General features: G+C 42.1%; 1 protein-coding gene across 3 annotated transcripts in view; it reads right to left on the bottom strand.

The window, feature by feature from the left end:
* The window catches only part of TENM4 (teneurin transmembrane protein 4), a gene marked incomplete at its 5' end in the record, with an annotated part of 367,633 nt that overhangs the window by 153,775 nt on the left and 188,798 nt on the right, over positions 1–25,060 (bottom strand). For all 3 annotated transcript variants that reach the window (XM_082013817.1, XM_082013818.1, XM_082013819.1), the window contains 3 exons: positions 979–1,179; positions 5,382–5,576; positions 10,069–10,170. In XM_082013817.1, coding sequence (XP_081869943.1) covers positions 979–1,179; positions 5,382–5,576; positions 10,069–10,170 — 498 coding nt within the window. The remainder of the gene's footprint in view (positions 1–978; positions 1,180–5,381; positions 5,577–10,068; positions 10,171–25,060) is intronic.

Raw genomic sequence — 25,060 nt, 5'->3', positions numbered from 1 at the left:
TAATTCTTCTACTATATCCACTCTCCTAATGGTATTTTTTGGTTGCTTTGCTGAAAATTCATTTTATTTCATCGCCTATACGGAGCTGCCCTGGATATTTGGCCTAGTTCCAAGCCAGGTGTGTAAGGTAAACAAGCTGTTATTGCTGTGGTCTCTTGTTTGTGAGCACAATATACAGCACAAAAGCCAAAAGACTGATGTTCCATAGGTTCTGACTATTTAATGTACCATAGCATTTCGCAGTGTGGCCCTCTAAAAGCTAATTGCATGTGGAAGAAAAAGCTCCTGAATAGCTTTTCTTTAGCCTTCATTTCAGATACCTGATGCAGATTTTGAGCAAGACACCCGTGCAGCTGAGGAGTGAAGACAGGTCACAGTTCCAGACCTCTACACAAAACTACCCATAAAAATCCGTCTTCTTGGTAGGTGCATGTACTATTAAATACTTCCACTCAGTAAACTTATTTTTTACTTGATAGAGGACAATGCTTATAGTGTTTTAATATGAACCTCATGTGACATTCATCCTCCTCTAGCTGAGCCTAGAGAAGCACAGCCTTTGAATTCAGAAGGGAGATGAGACCTGAAGGATTGCCACCTCTTCCTTCCTGTTTACAGCCACTTAAAGAGTAGTCATCTCCAAAAAACAAACACAGACCTGTTGGTGGCTACTGAGATTCATCAAGAACTAACACCAGAACAAGCAGTTATATGTAGACCATCAATTACATTCATAGCAATATAATGAACAATAGCAAGCCTAGGTGGCTTTAATGGGGTTATTTATTATATTACACTATGCTCAGCAATGGAAGCAGAATTATTTATGTAGTTGAGCTACGGCATTTCTGCTTCCAGTCATGCCTGCATGTGCTTTACTGGAACACATTTGTAGCACTCTTTTTGCAGAACTAAGTCTGAATATTTTACAAAGTTTAAACAAAATAAAAAACAACAGCAGGTCACTGCTGACGTTACCAATTGAGCAATCATGTCCAGTCCAGTTGGGATCGCAGCTGCAGAGTCCAGTATCTGGGAGGAAGGTCCCGTGACCAGAGCATTGGTCCAGACAAGTGGCTCTTGGGGTCTCACAATTTGTTCCTCCCCAGCCAACCGAACAGTGACATTCTCCTCGCACGCAAACGCCTCGTCCTGAGCAGGTAGGATCCATGCAGTCCACTACATGCGAGAAGGAAGGAGAAGCAGATGGGGAAAACAAATGGGAATTTCAGAAAAAAGAGCTATTAAACTGCCATCTACACAAACTTACTGATATAGTACCTCAAGGCTCCAGCCATAAGCAAAGCCCTGTTGTGCACAAAACCAGACGCTTCATGCAAGAAGATAGTGTCCCAAAAAGGCAGAGAGACATAAAACACTTACATGAAAAACAGAGAAAAATTTAATGAGTATATCCATTCTTTTATCCAGGCCTACACTAATAAATGATCCTTCTAGTAAGAACAGGCTAATATCAATTTGGAGTAGAATAAGAATAATATTCTCTTGCACCCATATTGTGCCTCCGTTTATTCTATTAAAATAACCTAAATTAGTATTACTAATGAATTCAAAGCTGAGCTCTAGTTTTCCAAGAGAGAATTTTACATAAAGATTCAGCAGAAGTTGACATCCTTATTCAGCAAAATACAGGCTTAAAGTGAAGAATGTGCTGAAATATGTACAGGATGCACAGACGCTTACCTAAATTTCACATCAAACATATCCTTAGCCAGTAGTGAGTCTGGGGCAAGGATTAAAACAACATCATATATTTTTGGATATTGGTGGTGTTCTGGTTTTATTTTTGATCAATTAATAGGCTTTTTTAATGGCTTTTTTTTTTTTTTTTCCCCAAAGAAGCACTTTCCTAACAAGATTGGAGACCATTCAGTTAGCGCAGGGTATAGCGATGTACACCGGACCGCACGTACTGCCTGATCCCTGAGTTATGTGTTTTGTAGGCAACTCTCAGCTCCTCCACCCAGGGGGGAATTTCACCCAGCCATCGAAAAATATGAAACGCCCCAGGCACCCTCCCAAAAAAAAGGGCTGGAGGAGTCAATCACCTATTTTTATATAAAAGCACATAGGAGAGCCTAGAGAAATTCTTCCCATCTCTTGAAACGGCACGCGGCAGTGCCCTGGGGATCCGTGACAAGTGTCAGTCTGGCTAAGCAGCGCGAGGAAGGCTGTCCGGCTCCTGGCTCTAGCGCAGAAGAGCAGAGCATGGCCGCCACACACGCAGCAGGCTTGCGGTTCATTATTTCCCCTCCTGTAAAAGCTAATAAGAATCCCAGTGACCTGTTTAAGATCCAGAAACCTTAAAAGGAAACAAAACAGCTGCTCTGATTCCCAAAACCTTCTCCGTCTGACAAGTAATGGCTCAGCAATTACCATCCCAAGGCATGTGAGAGCATTTTCTGTTTTGTTTGATTCCTGGAGCCCTGCTCGTAGCTGGAACAAGCCTCGAAAATTGTGAGAGGCTGGAAAGGATGAGTCTATAAATCTCCTGCACCGTTAGCGAGCTGGGAGCTAGGGTGCCAATTTTAGCATGAGCCCCTTGGAGCCCTGGCCCCGTTCTTTCTCAGCAGTAATAAGTACCAAAAGGACTAAGAGACGGACCAGCAGCCTGGTCCGTTCTCAGCAGCTGGGTTGAACACCAGAACAAAGATCACAGGCTGACTGACAAGAGGCTACCTCCAGGCAATTAATCATCCCCTTGGAAGGTCAGTTGGGAAAAAGGTGAGTTTTACAGGGGCCTCCATCACAGAGAGCAGACAATCTGCTATCTCAGCTCCAACACAGGCGATTATAGGAGGGGAATGTGCGTGTCAGAACCCCCCATTTATCATAATCCCAAGGCCATTTTTCATGTTGAAATGAGCCCTTTCAGAAAATGTCACACACAATGGCTACTTTAATCTCAGCCTCGCTAGCTGTATCTCTTTAGGCTTTCTGCACCGTCAGAAGGGCCCTGGGACAGGATTACAGGCTTCTGCTTTCTTCTTAATCAATTGCTTAGTGGATTTGGACTACAATGGCATATTTTTAGGGAGTTCTGCTTGACAAATTTAGCTGCTCAGCTCTGGGAGAAGCAGAGATGGGGAGCAGGGCAGGAGGGCAGGGCTGACAAAAATCTAGTATACTTGGGAAAGGAAACAAAAAAGAGAGTTTTGCATATATTTGTGTTGCTGCTTGGAAAATGTCCCAAATGGTCTAATTCTTGGTTGGAAAATGCCTCATTTATAGTTCAGCCTTGTACAGAACCTTTGCCAGGGAGATAAATCACGCAGCAAGCAAGGCCAGGGCCTCTTCTACACTTTTCCCCAATATGCTTCATGCTTCATTGGACACACAAGTTATTAGGCTTATTCGGTACCCAAAGAGTAAATTCTCATTTTTCACTGCTTAAATTTGCTCCCCTCCCTTTAACGTCTCGCTGGCTTAGCCCATGCCTTATAAAATATGGGCCAATAAACTAAGGAAGAAAAAAAGAAAAACTCATGTAAGATTGTTGGCTGATGTTTTATAAACATTGCTGAACTTCTATGGGGGGGAAAGAAAAGACAGAAGAAACCCTGGAATGAAAACCCATTATAAACATGGACTAAGCAATGAAGCTACAAGAACTGAGAAATAATAAAAAGTAATCGATACCAGATGGTCCTTCTTAGAAGAGAAATTAAAAAGTAAAAGCAATTTAAAAAATAGTATAAATCAACTTTTTTACTAGATGTAAATATATATTTTTATATACATGTCCTGAAGATTTCCCCCATGGCATATTTCGGAGTTACTTCCCCCCCTCACAACACAATACAAATTATGCCTTGAACATGAAAAACAAATGCATACTTGGAAAAATACTAAACAGCTCATAAGAAAAATCATGTTCTCTTTGTTCTTCAGTCTTTTTCACGTTTTTACCTAGCGGGACTCATGCTGTGCCCCGCTACAGTGATAACATAAAATAACTGAGTAGTGTCTGGCTTTTCTGCTTTAAATGTGACCAGGGAAAAAAAGTTCCCATTAGAAAAAGGGCAAAACTTACTCTGATTTACACACATTAAGCATGTCTAGCTGGAGGCAAAATCAGGATCTTTTCATTTCTGTTTATCCAGCGGAGATATAATCTAGTAAATACAAGGTCTATGGAGATGTTTTAAAGATACTTCAGTAGTCACCATCTTTGGGTTTTGCATGTCCCATGGCTTCATTGAATTGTGCTTTCTTAAGCCAAAACAAAGCTTTCTCACGAGATGCCTTATTGTTATAAGAGCTGATACTGTCTTCATCTCTAACATTTACTGACACTGAAGCCATGTTACATCAGAGATGTCCCACTCCAGTACATTTAATGCATCAAAAGAATTGCTAGATAGATGCCATTTGGACGTCTGAATCCAATTCAGCCTGTTTTCATTGTCCATAAAATAAAGCCATTTCAGATAAGCTTTATCCCACATACATTAAGACAACCATAAATTAATTCAAGCCATTGTGATTCTTACACACGTATCAAATGGATGTCTTAAGTCTGTCATGTGGTGCAGAAGCCTTATATATGCATTTGTAGAAGTGTAATTTCAACGTAATTATTTTTCAGGTCATCTGCATAGAATTTTGAGAATAATTTTGAAAAGTGCTGAACATTATTCTGTAAATCAGGCAAAACCGGATGATTTGTACACTTACAAAACTGCCCAATTTTTCTTTTAGCAATAAGAAGCAGTCACAGACTCAGAAAGATAAAGGTTTATGGTGGCAGGTGACTTCCTACACAAAGAGATTAAAGATAAGTGCTAAAAGGCACCGCGTTTCTGAGCCACAAATCTAAATGCAAATGAAAAATGTTTGGGGGCTAATGTGAGAAAAAAGCTATGGAAGAGTCATTAAAATAGCATCTGATTTCGAAGCAGAGTTTAATTCAAGTCCTGAGCATTTCTAGGTTTTTAAAGCTGACAAGAATCAGGGACTTTCTCTCACACACCACCATTTTGTGTATGCAAGCGACTGAAATTGCTTGGCATGGCGTAGCAGAGGAGAAAGCACTGTAAAAGTAATTATACTTTTAGATGTGTAAATGGAAACGATGCTTTAATAAGAGCATTTGAACATATGATTAAATGTTCTGCTCTTTCAACTAGATTTGTCTATCTGAAGCATTTGATGGCTTTTCATCCAATTATTGAACAAATATGATAGCTAACGACAAGTTATTACAACATATCATTTTTATGTTGCATCCATCTATTGTATCTCTAAGGTGTCTATTACCGTTCTGTTCAAGTGCCAGTCCTATTCTCAATCACCTCCATCCATGTAATTATATAACGACAATCAAAGCAAAGGGCTAATTGAACGTATCGTGCCAATACCTTCTTCACAGCTCTCGCCTTTGTATCCTGGGTTGCAGATGCAGGTCCCCATGATGCACGTGCCGTGGTTATTGCAGGAGACATCAATGCACTGGTTCGTCGGGACATCACATTCTGCTCCTTTCCAGCCGCTATGGCACAAGCATCTCCCCTTCATGTACTGCCCATTTCCACTGCACAGCACTGGGCAGGAGGCTGTGGAAAGATAATAGAAATAACATTAAAAAACAACTGTACATGGCTCTCACTTCAAAAAAGAGCACAGGAGTCCAGCATGGGATTTATATTCTTCATACACAGTCTTCAGTGGGGTATGTTGTTCTTTTCTTTGCCAAAACCAATTCTTTTACATGGATGACACCCAGCTGTTAACTGTATTCTCCTATGAGAAACAAACAGTACTCTTGAGTTAGAATATCTCCTTGCTTTGTGTCTCTAATAGTTTTTTGTCACTAACTAAACTCAGAATTTTCTTGTATTCTGACTTTTCAATGTACTGGTGTCTTATTTCAGCAGCACCACTGACCTCAGATTGCTTACCACTATCCCTGACCTGCTGCCAGACTTCAGACTTTCCTTGACACTGCCTCTGCCGTGGACCTTAGCTGTACACAAATCACTCCCCTGTTTTCCTGGTGTAATTCTCAGCTTTACAGGTTTCAGTTGCTTTACTCAGAGTCCAGAATGCCAGGTTGAGACTATTTCCCCAATTTAGCTTATGTCGTGCCATCAACTGAATCTCCAGTCCTGTTTTTTTGGTCACCACCACTGCTGGACTCCATTTGTCATCAGACACAATGCAAAACTGGCCACTGGTCTTTGCAAGCTCCCTGTAATAAAAGATCTCCAAATCCAATCTTTGTATCAGTCTAAAAAGAATTTTTTAATTGCCATCATTTCTGGCAAAGTCATCTGATTCTCAAGGCCAACCAGCTACAGGATCTCCCCTGTGATAAAAGGGAGAAGAAGAAGAAAAGAAGCTCATGTTGTGGCATGATGGATCCCAGGATTAAGCATTTTCTGAGCTAAATTTGGAAAATGTCAAGCAGAGTGGGATGGGATGAACTGAAGGATACAGAGCAGGGTCCCCAAGGAAGGAGAAGGCATCAAGGACCAGACCCCAGCCTCCATGACCAAAGCTTTGGTAATTGCTGCTCTCTAAGCTTCCTTCAGCTCCTCTCTGATGATGCCTTCTCCCTTTTCCATTCTCCATACCCACCACCTTATGTTCCTTTTGTCCTCTGTTCTGATTTTCCCAAGGAAGCTGCTGATTTCTGTCCCTCAGAAAAAATAGCCTTCCCCTGCTCACTATCCCTTCAAATTTCTTCTTGCTTAAGCCCTTGTCCTCTTCCATTTCATTTTGCTGAAATTCAGCTGCAAGGACATATATTCAACACAGACTTCTCTCATTCATGTTGCACATCATCCTTAGGTGAGAGCAGCTGGGCGTCTCATGTGCCCCTCTGAAAGGCGATTTATGAACATTTTTATGCAGGGCAAACTGTGAAATTCCGGTCTGCTGCCTAATTCGACTGCATTAGGCATGTAATGAATACAATACGGCTCTTTTGCTTCACTTCTGACTCTGAGTACACGCAGGAAGAGGTATTAACACAGTTAAGGGCAATCTCCTTCTCTCCCCACCTTTTCCGATAGTAATTGCACGATGCCCATCCTGTGTTGTTTCCATGTGTCCTTATAGGCAAGTCGGTTTGAGTGTTACAGAATTATAGCAACCTCAATACTATACAAAGCATTGCCAGCTGTTAAGCCAGTTTGATATGCAGTGAACTATATTTGCCTGACCAAGGTAAAAGAGGTTTAGAAAAGAAAGGAACCTGGCAACTGCTATTACTAAGAAGCCCTCTGTTCACCTTAAAGGAAGCACATGGCAGTGGTGTGTTTCAAGTGCATCATTTGCAAGGAGATACCTACCAATACAACATGAGACATAAATTGTTTAAGATACACTGTCGTGTACATGGTTCGCAGCAAACTCACTCTGTAATTTCACTTTTCAGCTAGGCTGATGGAATTTTCCGCCCCCCTGTCTCAAATTTCAAATGCTCGGTAACGGAGCCTGTTCTTTCAAGGCACTGGAAGAAGATAGTCCGCAGCTCTTTTCAACAAGAAGAAAGAATAATTGCCTTTAACCAGTGGGAAGTTGCTGAGAAAGACTTACATGTTTTCTGACAAGACAGCCGATCACTCAGTACAAGATCAGATAAATTACTGGCCATCTGCAGTAAGACCAATACTTTACCGAGCCGTCTATGGAGAACACCTTCAGCATGACCTGGAAAATGCTGCTGCAAATGTCAAGGCCATGGCAAGAACAAGACCTCCTTTGTGGCATACCGTAACGAATAAAGACAAAAGAGTTTTCTGGTTTTTTTCCACTGCTACTTGGGCAACTCTTTTCCATATATAATTATTGGTTATCATTCAGATTCCAACAAACAATACCTAAGATGCCGGAATTATAGTCATTCTCCAGTGTGGTTATGATAGCAACAACCCAATTGCATACCACTTTTCTTGTGAAGTTTATCAGCAGAGAGTAAGATCATTAATTTTTTGGTTTACATTACAAAGAACTTTAAAATACCATCTCCCATGTTCAAGGAAGCCTCCAAAGGGCCCGTGAAAACACCTCTGGTGATTTGTTCTCATTTTCCTGGTTTAGAATAATTGATTAATAATACGTTAATAATTAACCATTATTAAAAATGGGTTTTCTGCTTTTTTTGTTTTCCACTCATTTGGATGATGAATTACAAGGCTGAATTGAAACAAAAGAACACCCAGGAAATCTATGACCTAGAAATCTTTATGTGGGCAGAGATCTGCTTATTTAAGGATTACTGCTCAGTACAGGGACCGCTATATGGCTGCAGACGGACACTGTAGCAGCCTTACACGTGTCGCAGTTGCTGCCCTCCGAGCGATTTGTAGGTCAAAAGCAGCGTCTTAGATTCCCCTGAAAACCAACAGGAAGCCAACGCTGGGGCCCTTGTATCTCACGCTCGTGGCAAGACGATCCATTTAACAAGCCCACTGGGTGGAAATCCATACACAAACAGCATTTTGACATTCCAGGTACTAATCTGTCCTCCTAAAGGAAGAGATCAATCTGTGTTCTGAACTAAAAGACAGACTTGAATAAAAGGTGTTCCCGTCAGCCAGAGTAAGCACTCTCGTGAAACGGGGGATACTCACATGGCTCAACCGAAGTGCCTGAGGAAGTTAGGTATATAACGCATGAAGGGAGGGAAGCTCCTCTGAAAGTGGATTCAGAACAAAAGTTTAAACTTTCTGACTCCCAGAGAAGGAGCTTCTCCTTCTCCACTGACTCTGCAGGAAACCTGGCAGGGAACAAACCCTGAACTTCTGCCCCTCCCTAAAGGTAGGAGATGTGAGGAGGAATATGCTGTGGGAGGTGGAAAAAACCTCCTTTCGTCTCCAGCTCCATGGATTTGAAAAGGAGCTTGGAAATGCAAACCAAGTGTAACCTGAGTCAGCAAGAAGTCTGACATAACAGCTCTCGGGGATGCAGATTGCCACATCCATCTTACTGGGCTGTGAACTCTGAAACACCTCTGGGGTTTTAGCCTGGACCACACTGCCTGAGCAGAGAGGTCCCTGCCCGCGGGGGGTGCGGCCGTCCCTGACTCTTGGCTGGGCTGCAGTGGCGTGACCCGAGCTCAGCTGGAGGGGGAGAGGACACGGGGTTGGCAGAGTTCAGTTCTCGCTTGGGAAGGAGCCAGCCTGCTCTCCGAAGAAGCGGTGGGCTGGGGTGAAGGCCTGACCTGCTGCCTTAGCAAAGCTCCTTGTGCGGGCACTAACTTTTTACGCTATCCCCCTCCCCAAATTTATAAATCTGCACTTAGTTTGCTGGACGGTTTCAGCCAAAAAAGGCCTTGAAAAGGTTCATGCACGGCATTCTGGCATTTCCCACATGCAACATTTTGATTTCTCGCTCTGAAACCTGTTCTTACTAAAAGCAATTCAGTTTGGTTTTTAAATGTTTAAATAACCTAAAAATTTCAGGTCAAATGAAAATCCTTCCAAAACCATTTATTAAAAATACTTTTCACTTGAGCAGAAAAATGTATTACACTGTTTGCTGGGGTAAGCCTCCTTCCCATTCGTCCCAATTTTTTCACTTTTGGATAGAGTACCCAGCTCTTCCTGCCATTACTCCTCTCCCAGCCTTACTCTAACCCTGCTCCATGCCCCACAGCCAGGCTGTCAGCAATCACTCATGGCTCAGGCAGACTTGCAAGGCCTGCAGCAAGGGAAAAGGTACTTAAGATTTGTAAAATCAGCGTCTTAAAAGAAAGTATCATTATAGGGTTGTGCCACACAATGATAGAGTGGTCTGCTAAACAGGCAATAATGCCACATTTATAAGGCATGTTTTCTAAAGTCGCTTCCAGAGAAAAATTTCCCAATGTGAGAGTTTCCCCGTCCCTATGCAGCTAGCAGCTTGTGTTGCTGCTAAGTTCACAGCAATTACAACTAGTAGCAAACAAATCCACACATCTGACCGGTTTCCATTCTACTGCAGCATCCCCAAGCTGGGTGAGGTGTACTTTGCAAAAGGCACAGGCATGAATATAATTTCCACAAGAAAAATGTTAACCAAGGGAGAGAAGGGAAGAGTTAATCGAGTATAAATTCCTACCTCTGCCACAGTCAGGGCCCAGAAAGCCAAGGAAGCAATGGCAAGTCCCAGACACGCAGTCTCCATTCCCATAGCAATTACTGGGACAATTATCCACTGATTCTGGAAAACAAAAGAGAATTTAGATAGTTCTTTAGGCAAGAAAACACCTCTGAGCTTGGGAGGGCTCTGGATGGCAGGACAGCTGGAACCTCAAAGCAATCACTGCCCTTGGGGCTGAAAGCACTAGTCTGAGCTCCACTAAACTGGCGCTCATCCACCCACACCGAGGGACAGCTCAGCCGTAACACATCAGCACGGAGCGGCTGCAAATCCCACGATTACATCGCAGCTCTCAGCACCCACCAGGCTTTGTCCTCACTCACTACCTTAAAACTTCCAAATGGCTTTTCTTCCTGCTTATTTTTCTGACCACTCTGAAGTTGTTGGAGGGAAGCAATACACACCATTCCCATGGCAGAACACGCGCCTTTGGTCCGATTTTGTAGACCCGGTAAGTGAACTTGGGGCATTTATTTGTGCCAAACAGAGCTGAGCTACGACAGAAATGTTGCCTCTGAAGTTCACTGAACACAGACCCTCGGTTTATCCTGTCTGCCTGTTGAAGGATTATTTCTAACCATATACCTTCTGGTTTGTTCTGGAATAAGATACTAACAGCCCAAAGTACTGGGGCTAATCCTGTATCTTGGTGAAACAGGAACGGGGCTATTCCACACTTTCTTCTGTTTCTAGTTATCATTTTAAATTCCATGACTTTGGCAAAAACACTGACTATTCATCCTTCAAGGACAGTTAACAGGTAAGCAAAATGTTATCTTGTACTTTTATTTTGAGGACAGTTCATAATATTGGGGTTAAAAATTATCTTTCATAAAAGAAGAACACAAGCTGGTAAACATTACATATCAAAAAGAGAATGAAAATAGTTTTACTTTCTTGACTAATCTGTGAGTGAAGACTGAGTAAATGTGAGCGGGTCCTGGGGAGATGTGGAATATCATGGTTCATTCCACACTATTATTTCACATTTTTGCTGAGGGAGACGCGTATCAGATTAAAACTGGATTCAGTTGTACAGGAGGGGCACAGGAAATAGATCTATGGTGGAGCGAGGTGGAAATCTCAGCCGTGTGAATAATGACTGCGCCTTCGCAGATGTACTTCACAAGCCTTGTGGTAGCAAAGGTATTTGTAAACTTCCTATTGGTGCAGGTGAAGAGAAGCAGCTGCAGCAGAGATGTGCAGATTAGTTTCTAATCACAAAATAAAGGGAGCCTGTTTCTGGATGGGCGTTCTCCAACCAACAGAGGTTTCTGAAGGACACTTTAAAGGATGTGGTGTGATTTAATCATTCACAAAGGGCAGCAGCAGTTTTAAATAACCAAAACAGTTTCAAGCATTTAAGTCTTGGCATCAGACATCTCATAATCAGAGAGCTCCATGCAGCAAGGAAGGTACATGGACGAGCTGTCGGTTTTCCAACGCTTAGGTAAGCAGATATTCACTTTACAGTGCATGGAAATACAATCACAGCCTGCAGTCAACACTTTGAGCTTGATCTACCATCTTCAATCAAATAGCAGCCACACTTCCTCGAATAAAGCAATAGCAACTCAGGCCTCGTGCCTTTATACTGATATTTAAGTATACTAACTCTCACTTAATAGCTGGTATAAACACAAATCTATCCTGTAGATGAAAAGTTAATATTAGCCCGTATGTATATAATCTTCAGAACTTTGTCATGTTTTAATTTCACTGCTGAAAACAAAAAGAAAATAATTTTGCTCTATGAATTTTTTCTCTATGTTTTTTTTACAATGTTTCTATCCTTCTTGTCTTCAAGAAATATCTGCAGAAATTTAGAAAAGTTAGTTACTGTTGCACATACAGATACTTACAAATATGAAGAACATCAGAGTGTGAGTACTGTGAAACAAGCTAATCACAGAATCACAAAATGAGGTGGACAAGGAGATTTAACAGCTCATGTCGCTGAAAGAGTCAGTCCTTTTCCTCTAATCCTCTCGTCCTAGGCACAGGTCTAAGCTCCCTCTTCTTGTGCTGGTTCTGGCACTTGTCAGACCCTTCAATGAGTTGCTCAAGCTCAAAAGGTGGCAAAAAAAATTAATGCAGCAGAGAAAAAAACAAGTGAATTGTTTTTTACTGCCTGAAAACTGGGAACAGAAGGAGTAGGACCACGCTGTTCAGCATCAGCGTGGTACGCAGACGTCTCATGAAACCTCACCATCACCCTGTCATGCTGGGTGGGGGTCTGCAAGCTGTAGCAGCACTGCGTAGACGTTCCATACGCGTGACCTTTGAAGTCAATGGGAATACCTATGTCAAAGCTTGATGCAGGACAGACTCCCAGTGTTATGACAACACCTATAGTATATTAAAAACTATTTTTCAAAGCTTTTTTCAAGCTTTTGCTTTAAAGGACTAAATTGAGTCCTTGTAAAGGAGTAAAATATCCATACAACTTTCTTGGTCTATTTATGTAACATAGTAAATAATATTTATGCAAAATAATTTAAAAAATCAAAGAAACATCTAAAAAGCAAAGCAGCATCAGGCACAGTTCCAAAGTGTAACAACGCACCACATCAGCTAAACAGTAACCTTTGTTACTGGAAATAGTATTTTGCATTTATAGTGTGGTTCAGCTGACGTGCTTGTTGTGCGCAGGACAAGACGGGCAGGACTCAGTACACCAATTAGATGTCCACCGTAGGTTAAACCGAACGACTCTTGTCCACTGTACTATGTGTAATGGGATCTAGAAGTTCAGAGTGACCACAGAAATGGAGCGTTTCTGTGCTTAGGTAACAAAACTTTCCTGAATTTTGGGGTAAATCCATTCAATAAGCTTTACTCCAGCGGTGCATCCTTTCCTCCTCGGACTAGTTCAGATGAAGATCTTTTCACCAAAGACGCTATAATTGGTCAGATCCCATTGACAGTGACCAGCACTAAAGCATGTCAAAAAAATATTCACGTATATTTTGTGGTTAATCTACAGATCTGGCATTTTACTTTGCAAAAATACAGTGATATCCTCACATATCACTTCATATATCACCATCATCTCCTCAGTCCTTGATTTCCTGGACTCTTCTCTGGAAGTGTGCCCTCACTGTGTGATACCATGTTGTGGCCCACACAAAAGCAATAAAAAAACCAGGTGAATTAAACCCATCGTGCCTTCTTCACTGAAGCACCTCAGTAACTCTTACTTGTGGCCTGACCACCCTATACTATTAATAATAGAGTAAGCCATTAAAAATCCCTGCTTCCTACTTCGTTGCTTTCTCTGATGCTCCTTGTTTTTCTAATTCAGCTAAAAGTAACATTTCTAACGTGCTCTCATTTTAGAATGGCTCACTTTGGCCTGGAATAACCTGCCTGGTAGAGACGAGATGAAGTGAAAAGAAACTCTTCCCCTGCAGGGCTGGTGCCACTTACCATTTGTTAGCAGTTAAGGATGCTAACTTGCCTGGTGTGGCTCAGGGCAATTAAGGTCTCTGCACACTCCCAAAATTTATTCACTGCTGAGAATTAACTCTGAAAAGCGATGAAGACTCATGCAGTACACCTTTGTCTCAAAGCTACTCCAAAACAGCTCGAAAAGTACTTCCATAAAGGAAGCGTTTAAATTAACCTGCTTTTTTCTCATGGAGTCCAGAGCTAATGAGAACAAACGAGGCTTGTGACTAGGCTTGTGATCAACAAGTCCGAGAGCTGTGCGTGCAATGCTGAGCATGGCCCTATTAATATCCTTAGGTACAATCACAAACTGGAATTTCTTTTTACTTTGGAGGTTGCAGGCATGAGCAAGTCATACGCACTTAAGACTTCCCATAAAAAACCTCTGTCTTCATCCCAGGACTGAATTTAGTTTCAATGGTTGCAGACTGTGCCACTTGGAGAGCTGATGTGACTTTCTGGCCCTTTGGAAATGTACACACAGTACGTGTACACACATCCATGCGCATCGTGCTCATACTGGACTTGCAAATTAAACAGGAGGTGGTGGGTGACTTGGTCTAAGAAATTAGGGACTCCCCTTGGGGAACCCTAGAAAGAACAAAGAATCAAATGGACAAATTTGCACATCTGTTGCAGAAGCTAGAACTTAGCCTAATTATTATCTAACGAGACCTAGATGACAGAAGAAATCAAACTCTTAACTTTTAGGGAGACCTTAAATTAGTGGCACAAAGCAATTATCTGTCTTTTAAGTACATCCATAGTCAACATTGCTACGGAGGTGACAAACTGTCAATAAAGACAAGTCACTGCAGTTATGGCTAGGTTCTAGTCTCCATTCTACAACTTATTCTGTAAGCTGTTACATGTAATTATAAGGATTTTTTCCAATATATACAAAAATCCATATGAATAATGCCATGGGAACTGCTTTAGGGAATCACGACAATGTTTTGTTTTGTTTTATTTAATTGTTAAAGTTCACTGTGAGACCACGGACAAATCTTTTTTAGAAAGAGCTATATGATCTCTCTTTTCAGTCTGACTCCCACAGCTTTCTCTTGGCTTCCAAATTGCTGATCTGATTGACACCAGCTGGTAAGGGTAAAAATTATTAATTGGAGGGTCAGCCAATGGGTGATGCATGATGCTTTCATCTGGTTTTGCTATTGTGTCCAAAAAGAACATTAAAAATGCAGCTCCCGTGCCACCTTCCAGAAACCAACGGTGGCAAGAGCAAACCTCCTGAAACCAAACAACTCACCCTGGTGACAGACCAGCAAAACTTAAGGTGCTGTGGCTTCAGATGGGGATTGCAGAAGCTTGCGTATGGAAGTAATTGTCCTGCCAGCTTCAAACTCTAATTAGCAACTGAAAAAACAAGTCACTTCCTGAATAAATATGGTAAACATCCAGATCTCCTCAGAGAGAGGGACTAAATGACATAATGAGACACACTGTCTTTGGATCCACGCTGCCTTGTTTTGGAGAATGGTACCGAAATGCCTTGCCCGAGGCAGCAGGTATTCCCTACCCTACTCCAGCCTCCCTCCTCAGAAAAAGGAGGATGTACAAAAGTGCTTCTAGATTCATAAAAATGAGAAGTGGAGAACATTCATCGAGTGTGAAAGCCTAAACTTCTCCAAGAGCAAAACTCCTCTTCTGAAGTATTCTTTAAGGTCCTTCCTGCTCAAAAGCTTTAATTACCAAAGCAGAGAAAGAAACAGATCATGGTCTGGAGTGAACCAGCTTTACTTCTTGCACCACGGTGACTTACGGCTGCTGAGGATACTTTGGGATTTTTGCCATTATTCTCAGAGGACTTTTTTCAGTACAAGTAATCTCACAGCTGGTAGATTTTGAGGGAAACTTGGCTGAGAACTTTATCTCATTGCTTGTTTTCCCACTGCAATCACTCCTTACCCTGAGAGAAGCTATAAACTGGCACGATCCTGCCCATACCCATAATAAGACTGCACACTACTCCATCTTTTATTTAAGGATACCACCGAACTCAGTAGGAAATTGCTAATTGTTACCGTTCCCATTTTTTTAGGCTGGTAATCTTGAGGCATAGACAGATACACCGTTTGCTTCATATCATAAACTGACTCATGCGACAGCGACAAAACTCCCAGGCTAATGTTCTGCTCAGGGGACCACTTTGCTGCTGACAAAGCGCCCCGTGAAAGCCAACTCTACTGTGGTGAGCTCTATAAAGATCTGTCAACCTGGCCTACAATTACCTACATGAATTACCTTTACCCAGATGAAATACAATAAACATATTAAGGAGGTAGGTAGACAAATTGTTAGACTCTTGATGGACTTTTTTATATACTCACTCTGTGTGTTGGTCAGCGGTATAACTACTTTAACAGTATCTCCACCTTATTTATTTACTATGCAACATTCAACTTAATAGCTTGCTTCTATATCTTTGGGCCAGAGGCCAAGGCAGATGTTTGCCTGACACCAAATCCTATTAGAGGCTGCAGTAACACAATTGTGCGTTAAAGATAAATATTTTATAGCCTACACTTGCCACCAAGCATCATCATTCCCTAGGCATTTAGAGGCAACTATCTATTGGCAAAGAAAAAATAGTTATCTAGCTGGCAATTGAAGGCAGTAGCTTTCCTGGGAGTTAATAAGCACCAGAACTGCTTTCTAAGAACTGATTAAATGCCATTCAGTGCAGCGTGGTTGTATGAATTCAAGTGTAACTATTTCATTCAATAACCTCCAAGAGCTGTTCCAGAACTGGCAGTATTTGGTGTCAGAAATATGTAGGAATAGCACTACAGTAGAAGAATTACACTTTAATGAATCAATGCTACTCTCAGATTCTGGAATGAAGGGTCAAAGAAAATGAAACTTATTTTATCAATGAGAATACTAAACATTAGAAGTGAGATGCAAAGAAAAAGCTGGGGTTTTTTAGATATCTTCACTGTTTGGCCTCTTCAACTAGTAGTCTACCCCACCTCTACACAAGAAATGACCTCCAAATCTTTTGCTCTGTGCTGGTGAGAAGATATATGAAGCTACTGAGCCTGAAGTAAACTGCATCATCTACCAACCTACCAAGCCAAGGGAGATACAGCACATATATTAATTGGTGTAATAAAATGTTCTACCCTTTTCTTACAAACGTCAACCCTCTGTATACACAGATGCATTAATTAAAAAAAAAAGTAAGTAAATAAAAAATCTGGAGGTCAAACAAATACTTAGAGGAGAATCATTTACTGTATCAAATAAACACATATATTTATTGTTACGCAGGAAGAAGTGGTTCCGGCTTGTCCACTGGCCTATTTTCTGCCTAGTCATGGAGTCATATTTTCTGCTCCACATGGAGCAGGGCAGCAGGCAGTTAGATTCCATGGTTCATATCTATCTTTGAAATCCTCTCTGCAAGCCACATCAATGCAAAGAGGCCATGAGGAGCACGCAGCATCCCTCTCACCCTCCACGGAGTTACATCCCATGGGGGAGTGAAGGGACATCACATTATTTCACCTTATTCTCTGCCGCTGCACCAGAGCAACCTTAGCAAGCACATATTCTTTCTCCTAGACCTGCTTGTCCAGGATAAAGTCGTCACCTCCAAGCTCATTGCAATAACATCTCTCTTACAAAAATGCTGCCTGTCACTGCCCCGGCTACGTTAGCAATAATTTTAATAGGAAGTCAGGCAGTATAACATGAAAGGTGAAGAAGAATCTGAAACTCTGTGAACACATTTAATTTACTTCCCAGTTGCAGAGCTTGCAGTCTTGTTTATTTTTCAAAGAAATGATGCTACTCAATTGAATTTCACTGCAGGGTAGGTTGGATTCTAAGCCTAGAAAACTGTCACCTGCCCTTGTAATTGTGATAACAATGCCAAGGGAGACGTGGAGGTGAGAGGGGATAAAACATTTTTTTTTTGATAAAACATCAGATTTGACATTATGAGCCAAAAAAAAGAAAGGAGAAAAAAAAAGCCCTAGAAACAAAGGAAATGTGGAAACGCTGGATCTGGTATTCTCTTGCTCCTCCTCTTCCTTCCCCAGCTGAAGTTTGAAAGAACTGATTCCTTCTTATGGTACATCCTCACCTGCTGAGATTTCGATTTTCCTGCTTCATTTGTGTTTTATAAAGCTTTTACATTTCTAGCTCAAGTAATCCACACCTGGCAGCCGGGGATGTGAAAGTCTTGACAGCATCATGGAAACTCAGTCATTATTTCTGAGTGCTCTTTCACAGTTTCCTCTTCTGTAGGGCACCTAGTGTGATGCTGATACTGCTAATGCCACTTGATGTTGTGCCAGATTTTGATTTTTTTTTTCTTTTTCTGAAGGCTAGGAAGTCTGTTTTAATTAAAGACCCATGCATATAACCCTGTTTTGCTCTCATATCCCAGTGGAACTCTGACCTTCACATGCAGGTATCAGGGTGCTAAATTAGGAAAAGGGCAACAGGCAGGCAGCTCCCATAAACAGCTCCTTAAATCACTCCTGATTCTGGAAAGTCAGAGTAAGTACAGTAATCGCAGTATCCAACTTCATGTTATTGTGTCCTCCCTCTTTCCTTCTCTAAGAACGGTTAAAAAAAAAGCCATTTGCAATGGCAGGTACCCCACATCTCCACCAGTGTACTGACAGTGAATACCTGCTCAGCCAGCAGTGACTCTAGAGGCTGGGTCATTTTAAAACATGATGGTGAAGCACAAAAGGTTTGGCATTCAGGATCAAGTTTGGGTTGCTTACTGAAACCATGAAGAGCTGCTGAGTTTGCCGAATTTGACAGTACATCATGTGAGCACGTTTTCCCTTGAGATGGCTGTACTTTTGCCTCTAGGCCTGGCTTGAGATCTCCGTGCAGGTACTCGAACGGCGCTCCCTACAATAATGTCCATCTTTCTCACATTATTTCTCACATTTGACTCCAGGCCCAGCTGGAAATACCAGCAAAACAGCTTTTTTTGTGCACTGTTTTTGAACTTCTGTTCTACAGAAACAGGGAACAAGTGGGAATAGTTTGGGGAATAAATAAAGAAGAGAACAAGCCCGGCCATTTCAGAAGCCTATGCCACATGTGGTCTGAATTTGGTTTGCCCTTTGAGAGCAAGCTTTATCTCACTGATTCATTCCTTTCTCTTACTGCTTCCTTTTTAAGAAGAAATCTTTCCAGTGCAGATTGCCTTATAATCTAAAGCTATCAGATGGCTGAAAGCATAGGGTGTAATGGGATTTCAAAAGCACTTGGGCACTGGTCTGTGTATACTACCATTTACGTTAATGGTAAAATCCCCTTTGACTTCACTAGGACCAGAATGAAGGCAACTTTTAGAAAATCCTGCTAATGTATTTCTGCTGTTCATAGGATATACAGGGAACACTGTTTTCTTCCCTGAGAATGTGAGCAATGCTAAAAGCATGAAAGAGTCTATGAAATACAGTTCTTAAGGAATCGTACATTGGCCATCTGAAAAAACCCTCTGTTCTAAATCACTTGAAATGTGATCACAGGTTAGAAGTTAGCTGGGAAAAAAAAATCAGTGAATGATTTTAAACAAAGAGTAGCTGTTGGGCTGAAGCCTTCTTCTTCCTTCTACAATGCAGCTTCTAAGCACAACACCACTTTAATCCAGTACTCGTAACACAGATATGACAAGGCTGTGGAGATCTAGAAAGACACCTTGCAAATGTTTCTTCTCTTCCTAGTTTTCCTTTCTTTGCAGCTGGAATATCGTTAAACCTGAATTGGGCTCCAGTAAATGAAACTCTCATATCCCAAATTTGCCCAAGGGATTGTAAAGAATTTTTTTTGTTCCTTCCCACTCTTATATATTGTTACGAACTAATACAGGAAACAACAATTATTCAGCCTTCAGGGTTCAACCTCTGGAGCTGCACTAGCAAGTGGAAAGTTACTTCACGTTCAGTACATTACAATTTCTGCTCTGGTAGCTCAGGGCAAGGCCAAAGCTGGCCTTGAGTTTCATTTTAATTGATGTTGTAAGTTGGTGTATTCTAGGGGAAAAAAAGCAAACCACTCTTGCATACACACACAGAGAGGACCTCAAATGTGAGGTCAAACAAATGCCATGAAACATTGGCAATGTCATAATTCTGAATGCATTAAAGATTAAGTTTCATTTTACATGAAGTCTTTAGCAAATAGATCCAGCCTGATAAATAAGGAAGTACCGGCTGGAACGACTATGTCTGAGGTTCAGTTAGGCAAGTGCCTGGTGCCAGGGACATGCTCTCAAGTGTGATGACCTGATCTCAAGTGTGAGGAGACCTCAAGTCTCCTCTAGGTTTTATGTCAGGTCTGAATGCTGTAGAGACGCTGTCTGTTCCCTGGGGCACCTTGGGCGCCTCTAGATGCCCGCGCTCAGGCAGCTGCAGTGAGCTCTCAGTGGTCTTTGGACAGGGATAGAGAAAAAGCAAAACTCATGGCTCCATTTATGCCTCTGGCGGAGTCGCTGCACAAACTTGGTCAAATCATGCTCCTCCTCAGAGCCTCCAGCAAGCCCTCTAGAAATCAGTTTACCATGATTTATTTAACCCCTTTTCTGAGACTGTTGTAGCACTTCAAAAAAGAAAGCAGTCGCACATCTAATAGACAGACCAGGTGTTACCTAAAAAGCCAACATATGCCAGGAGCTGCTGTACAGACGATGTCCGTCTCACCCCACCTGGCCCCGTGCGAAGGTGGAGGTTGGTCCAGTAACACCTGAGGTGCTGATGTGGTTGGCTGCTGCTCTCTTTTGTGGTCAATTAAATGCATGCAAGTACATAGACTTTAATACAGCCTTTGGAAAACTGAGGCCTCAAAAAGTCTGTTGGTTTAGTATAGAAAGGGCTCTCCTTTTGTTTGCCAGAGTGGACAAGTAACTCCCACAACCTTATTCCTGTGCTTTAGCAGGGGAGCATTCACGGAGAGAAAAGTCTGCGCAGAGCTGTTCTAGCAGCTCGGTATAATACGACACAGGAATAAAACAAGCTGTGCTTACATTAGCCTGCAGTCTGGGGTGATGGAGAGAGCTATATACAAAAGTGTAAAAAGGAAAACCATATGCACTGTTTTACACATTTCTCCAGAAAGCCTCAGATAGCACTATATGCTGTGTTATTAAGGCAGAATTCTGCTGTTCTGAAAAAAGCGAACTGAAAAAAAAAAAGGTACAGAAATAACGGAAAGAAAGAAAAAGGCTTTAACTTCAGTATTAAATAAACCTTTTCTTGACCCTAAAACTAAAGTAATTACCCCAATCAATAAACCTTTTGTACAAGCTCTGTCAGATCAGGAGAACTTGCCTGCCTGTGAACAGCACGCTGACAAGCAAGTTCAAGGCTACCAGCCCATGTAAGTACAGATGTAAGGCAAAGCTTTTCAAAGTCTACCTTCATTTTTCTGCCACTTTAAAGCATGATCGAAACCAGACAAAATCCGGATCATTAGAGACATTCGGATGTTTAACATCTACTGAGATGAATACTTATTGGCATCCAAGCAATCTTTACAAACATGGCTTAATTTCTTTTGTACAACAATATCAATGAAAATTTGAGTCTGCTTATCTATCCCCCCACCACAAATCATTACTTGCAATCATAGGATCTATTGAAAGAGGGGTATACATATACAAACCAAAATTAAAAAAATCCAGAAAAAGCTCAAGTGTAACATTAAATATATTATTCCATCTCTGCTTTAAAGTTAAGCTGGCTTTACACACTGTAATTTTCTACCACTAACTTTTACTGACAGAGCATCAATGAAGAGATGAAGAGATACACTCTATATGGAAACAGCAGCTGTGGAAGTTTTTACAGCCAAGGATCTGACCTTTACAGGCTTCTTATTATTTAATTGTCTTTGAGATGTGTCCCTAATTTCTCCTTTATTAGAGATGCCTTAAGTCTTCAACAGAAAAATCCTGAAATAATAATTTTCCCTGCCATTACGGCTTAGGAAGCAGGGTTATTATGTAAGAATTGTTTCAGACACTTGCAGAGAGAAAAAAGGTTATCACAAATAACATCTAGAATGGAAACGACTGGTCTGACTTCTGGTTTCTTGGAAGTGCTGCAGCTCCAGCAGAAGCAGGCAGAAAGCTGCAGGTAACATTTCGGGAATGGTGTGCCATAGGATCATGTACAAACATTACTGACTGAAGCTGAAGGGGATTTGAGAACCAGGAGCAATGCCCGATCTGTTAGGAGTTGTCCAAAAAGCCAGACAGGGAGACAAACCCCAACACTGGAACACGCTCATCCCCTTGGCTCACTTCACTGGGAAATGAGACTGCTTGGCAGTTTTGGGGAAAAAGGTGAAAAGATTAAGGGGCACTGATAAAACTATTGTTGACTTCCAGGTGCTGAAGGTTGAAGGGCCGTATCACTGTCCATCTAAAAACATCATCACTGTCTTACCGAGAATAACAAACAAAAACTCTCTGGGCACAGGGAGTGCAAACTGATGTGAAAAGTTTCACCTCCACATAGCCCTCCGTCCATTTCCAGATCCAGGCTCAGGCCACGTTTGCTTTTATTAAGCCCTATAAAGCAAACAGATTAGATTGATACATAGGCTGGATGAAAAAGTGAAATCTCACCAAGCACGCTACTACACCTGCTTGGAGAGGGGCACTCCTGCAGCTCACAGAAAGCTCGGGCAGAGGGAGTTCACCCCACATTTCTGGCTCTCCAGGTGATACCCTGCCTATCAGGCTGGGCTGGATTTGGCTAGGATGGAGATGGCAATCTCCCGTCTTCTTGCCATCCTTCTGCACGGGTTAATTCAGTGCTCACCGAAGGACCTGAAGTCCTGTGTCCAATCAGATATTTAGCAGAAAACACGCAGCAGAACCTGAACCTGCTCTGTGGATCAGCTGAAGTTTTCAATCAAGCAGACCTGTCAGCCTAGCATCATTCACGAGACCAAATTCACAGTGAAAAAAAAACCTAACACAGCCTGGCAGGGACTCATAAATGCCCCTTTTGCCTCCTACCTGAATTGAGTGACTGTATCTTTTCAAAAGATACTGCGACCTACAAGCTTTACCACACTCAGAGAAGCTAGGTAAGAGCTGAAAGCAGGAAACAAAGCATCAAAAAAGGGGTGGCAGCAACAAGAGGGTAATCAAAAAAGGCTTTGACCATCTGATATAGTGTCTGTCAAGCAAAGGCTTGTAATGGGATACACAGAGCTGAAGGCAAAAAACTATTTGCAGAGCATGCAAAGCTCTGCTGTTATTTTGCAGGAGAGATCAATAACCTCAGAAATGAAGTTGTGATTTTCCTTGCTGCCATGATTCTCATACGCTGCTATATTTCTTTTTCTGTGCAGAGCAAGAAAAGAATTGTGAGTCTGGGAAGGAACAGGCTACTAATTAATTATCTGTAGAGGGTTACCACAAGGTGGAAGTGCTCAGAAGTCCCTCAGTGAAACAGGGGAAGGGGTAAGATGACCATATTCATGCAGTAGGGGAGAACAAGGGAGTAATTCCATGGAGCAGCTGGAGTCTCACTAAAGTTAAAGGGGCCTGATTCAGCAAAGTACCTGCTAAACTTTCAGCCTCTTTTGCTGGATATAGCCGAAGGAGAAATTCAGAAAAGTGTAGCTGGGAAAAAAACACTTTTCCTTATTCAGAGTCCTGAAGATCCAATTGTACATGGGGGAGCTTAAAGTCAAGTAACTCAGGCATTAAGGAGCTAAAGGGAAGTGTAAGCCAGAACCGATCACACCCCATGTTAGGCAGCACAGTTTCTTGACTCCTCAATATTTGTATGAAACCAATTTAGACTTTTCCAGACGTTAGCAAAGCCAGTGTAAATAACGGGAATGTCTTTCAGACTGTAAGTGGATCACACTTAGCATCCCCTCTGAATTGGAAGTCAATAGAGTTTAAGTTAGCATACGCATAGGACGTGAAAGTAAGGGATGCAAATCTGAGCTACTCTTCCTTTTCCCTTTGCGCAGAACAAGCGAAACACAAAGGCATTTGCACTCAGAGCTAAGGAAGAGTCATTCTTGTCCCCTCTCACACAAGGAGGGTTCCCAGTTCCACGCTTGCCTCTGTGCCCTGTAATTTTTTCCCTCCTCTCTAAGCTCAGTCCTGCGGTGAAGGACTCTGCCGCTGACCCCCTCGCGAGTGACCCGCTGTCCTGGGGGCTGCGTGGGGGTGCGTTACACTTGAGGCTGTTGCAAGAAGGGACTTTGCCTTTTGACGTGTATTGCGAAGTAGCGTATGCGCTGGCAGCCCCTTATAAATAACACTGCCAGCTCGCTTTGCACTTCGATGGAGGAAAGTACTTAACGGTAGTTTTCTTTATGGATAGCGGAGGGGGTGGGAGGAACAACGGTCCTTTTCTTAAACTTAAGCGGTGCCTCTTGCAGAAGATAAAAGCGAGGTAAAGCCTTGCATCCTGTCACGGGTGTTCTACCTGTGTTTCCTGTCGCCTGTGGGGTGCCGTGCTGGTCAACAGAGATGTTCTGTCTCACAGACAGCTGATTTTGCTTTTCCTTTTGATTCCTCCGTGGCCCTGCACAGCCAAGCTCGCCCGAGCTCAGCAGTGGCAGCTGCTGGAAGACACTTTCTCTCTGACTCCACAGATGCTGTTTTCAGGCTCTCGGATGTTTCTTGATTCTACTGAGCAGATTTTTGGCCAGCATCTCTGTCTCAGATGTGCTGATTCCAGACTACTATTTTGCTCCACTTATACAAGATTGCTCTGAATAAATCACCACTATCAGGCAGAGGTGAATCCACAAGGTGCTTTTCAGAGAAGTGTTTCTATTAGAAATTTCAGAAAGTGCCGCCAATGTCATTTACAAAAAGGTTAATTTATTATTGAGAGACTTTGATTGTCCATTCCTTTATAATGCCTTGCATGGTAATTCAGAGGAATGGGATATAAAAATGCTATTAAAAGATGAAAACTTTTTTTCTCTCCAACTGAATCACCTGTATTATGCAGAAGTATAAGCTCTGAGAGGCATTACGATGCTGTGCTCTCCCCAGGTTTCCGTGCAGCGGCATGGAACAGGGACACATTTTAACACCGCCTAACTCTTTAGTGATGATGGTTCCACACCCTTTTAGAAAACAGACTAAACTGCCATCTCCTGCCCTCAAAATCAGTGCTAATGATCCTGAGTGGATTTTGTTACAGCTATATCGGATTCCAAAACTGTGTGATGGACAGCCTCACAATTTATGAAGTTAACTGTGTGTTATCAAACTGGGAATACAGATGCTTTTTTCCCAGTTTTCTCCAGTTTTCTCTTGAGTAACGGAGGCCAAATCATTCCAGACAAGCACTGCACAGTAATTGCAGCTGATATTGTCATACAGAGCCTGCAATGATTTCACTGGCTCTGAAAAGTTCAGTCTGTTAGAACATAGCAGATACACTTGGAAAATCAGCACCCTTTCCATTCAGCATTTTTACTGCTGAAGTAGAAGCCATGGTCCTTTACTCAGGTGAGTCCT

This window comes from Phaethon aethereus (assembly GCF_964289735.1).
Source record: "Phaethon aethereus genome assembly, chromosome: 1".
NCBI classification, from domain to species: domain Eukaryota; kingdom Metazoa; phylum Chordata; class Aves; order Phaethontiformes; family Phaethontidae; genus Phaethon; species Phaethon aethereus.
Note: the sequence above shows the minus strand (reverse complement) of the source record. Positions and strands in the feature narration are given on the sequence as shown.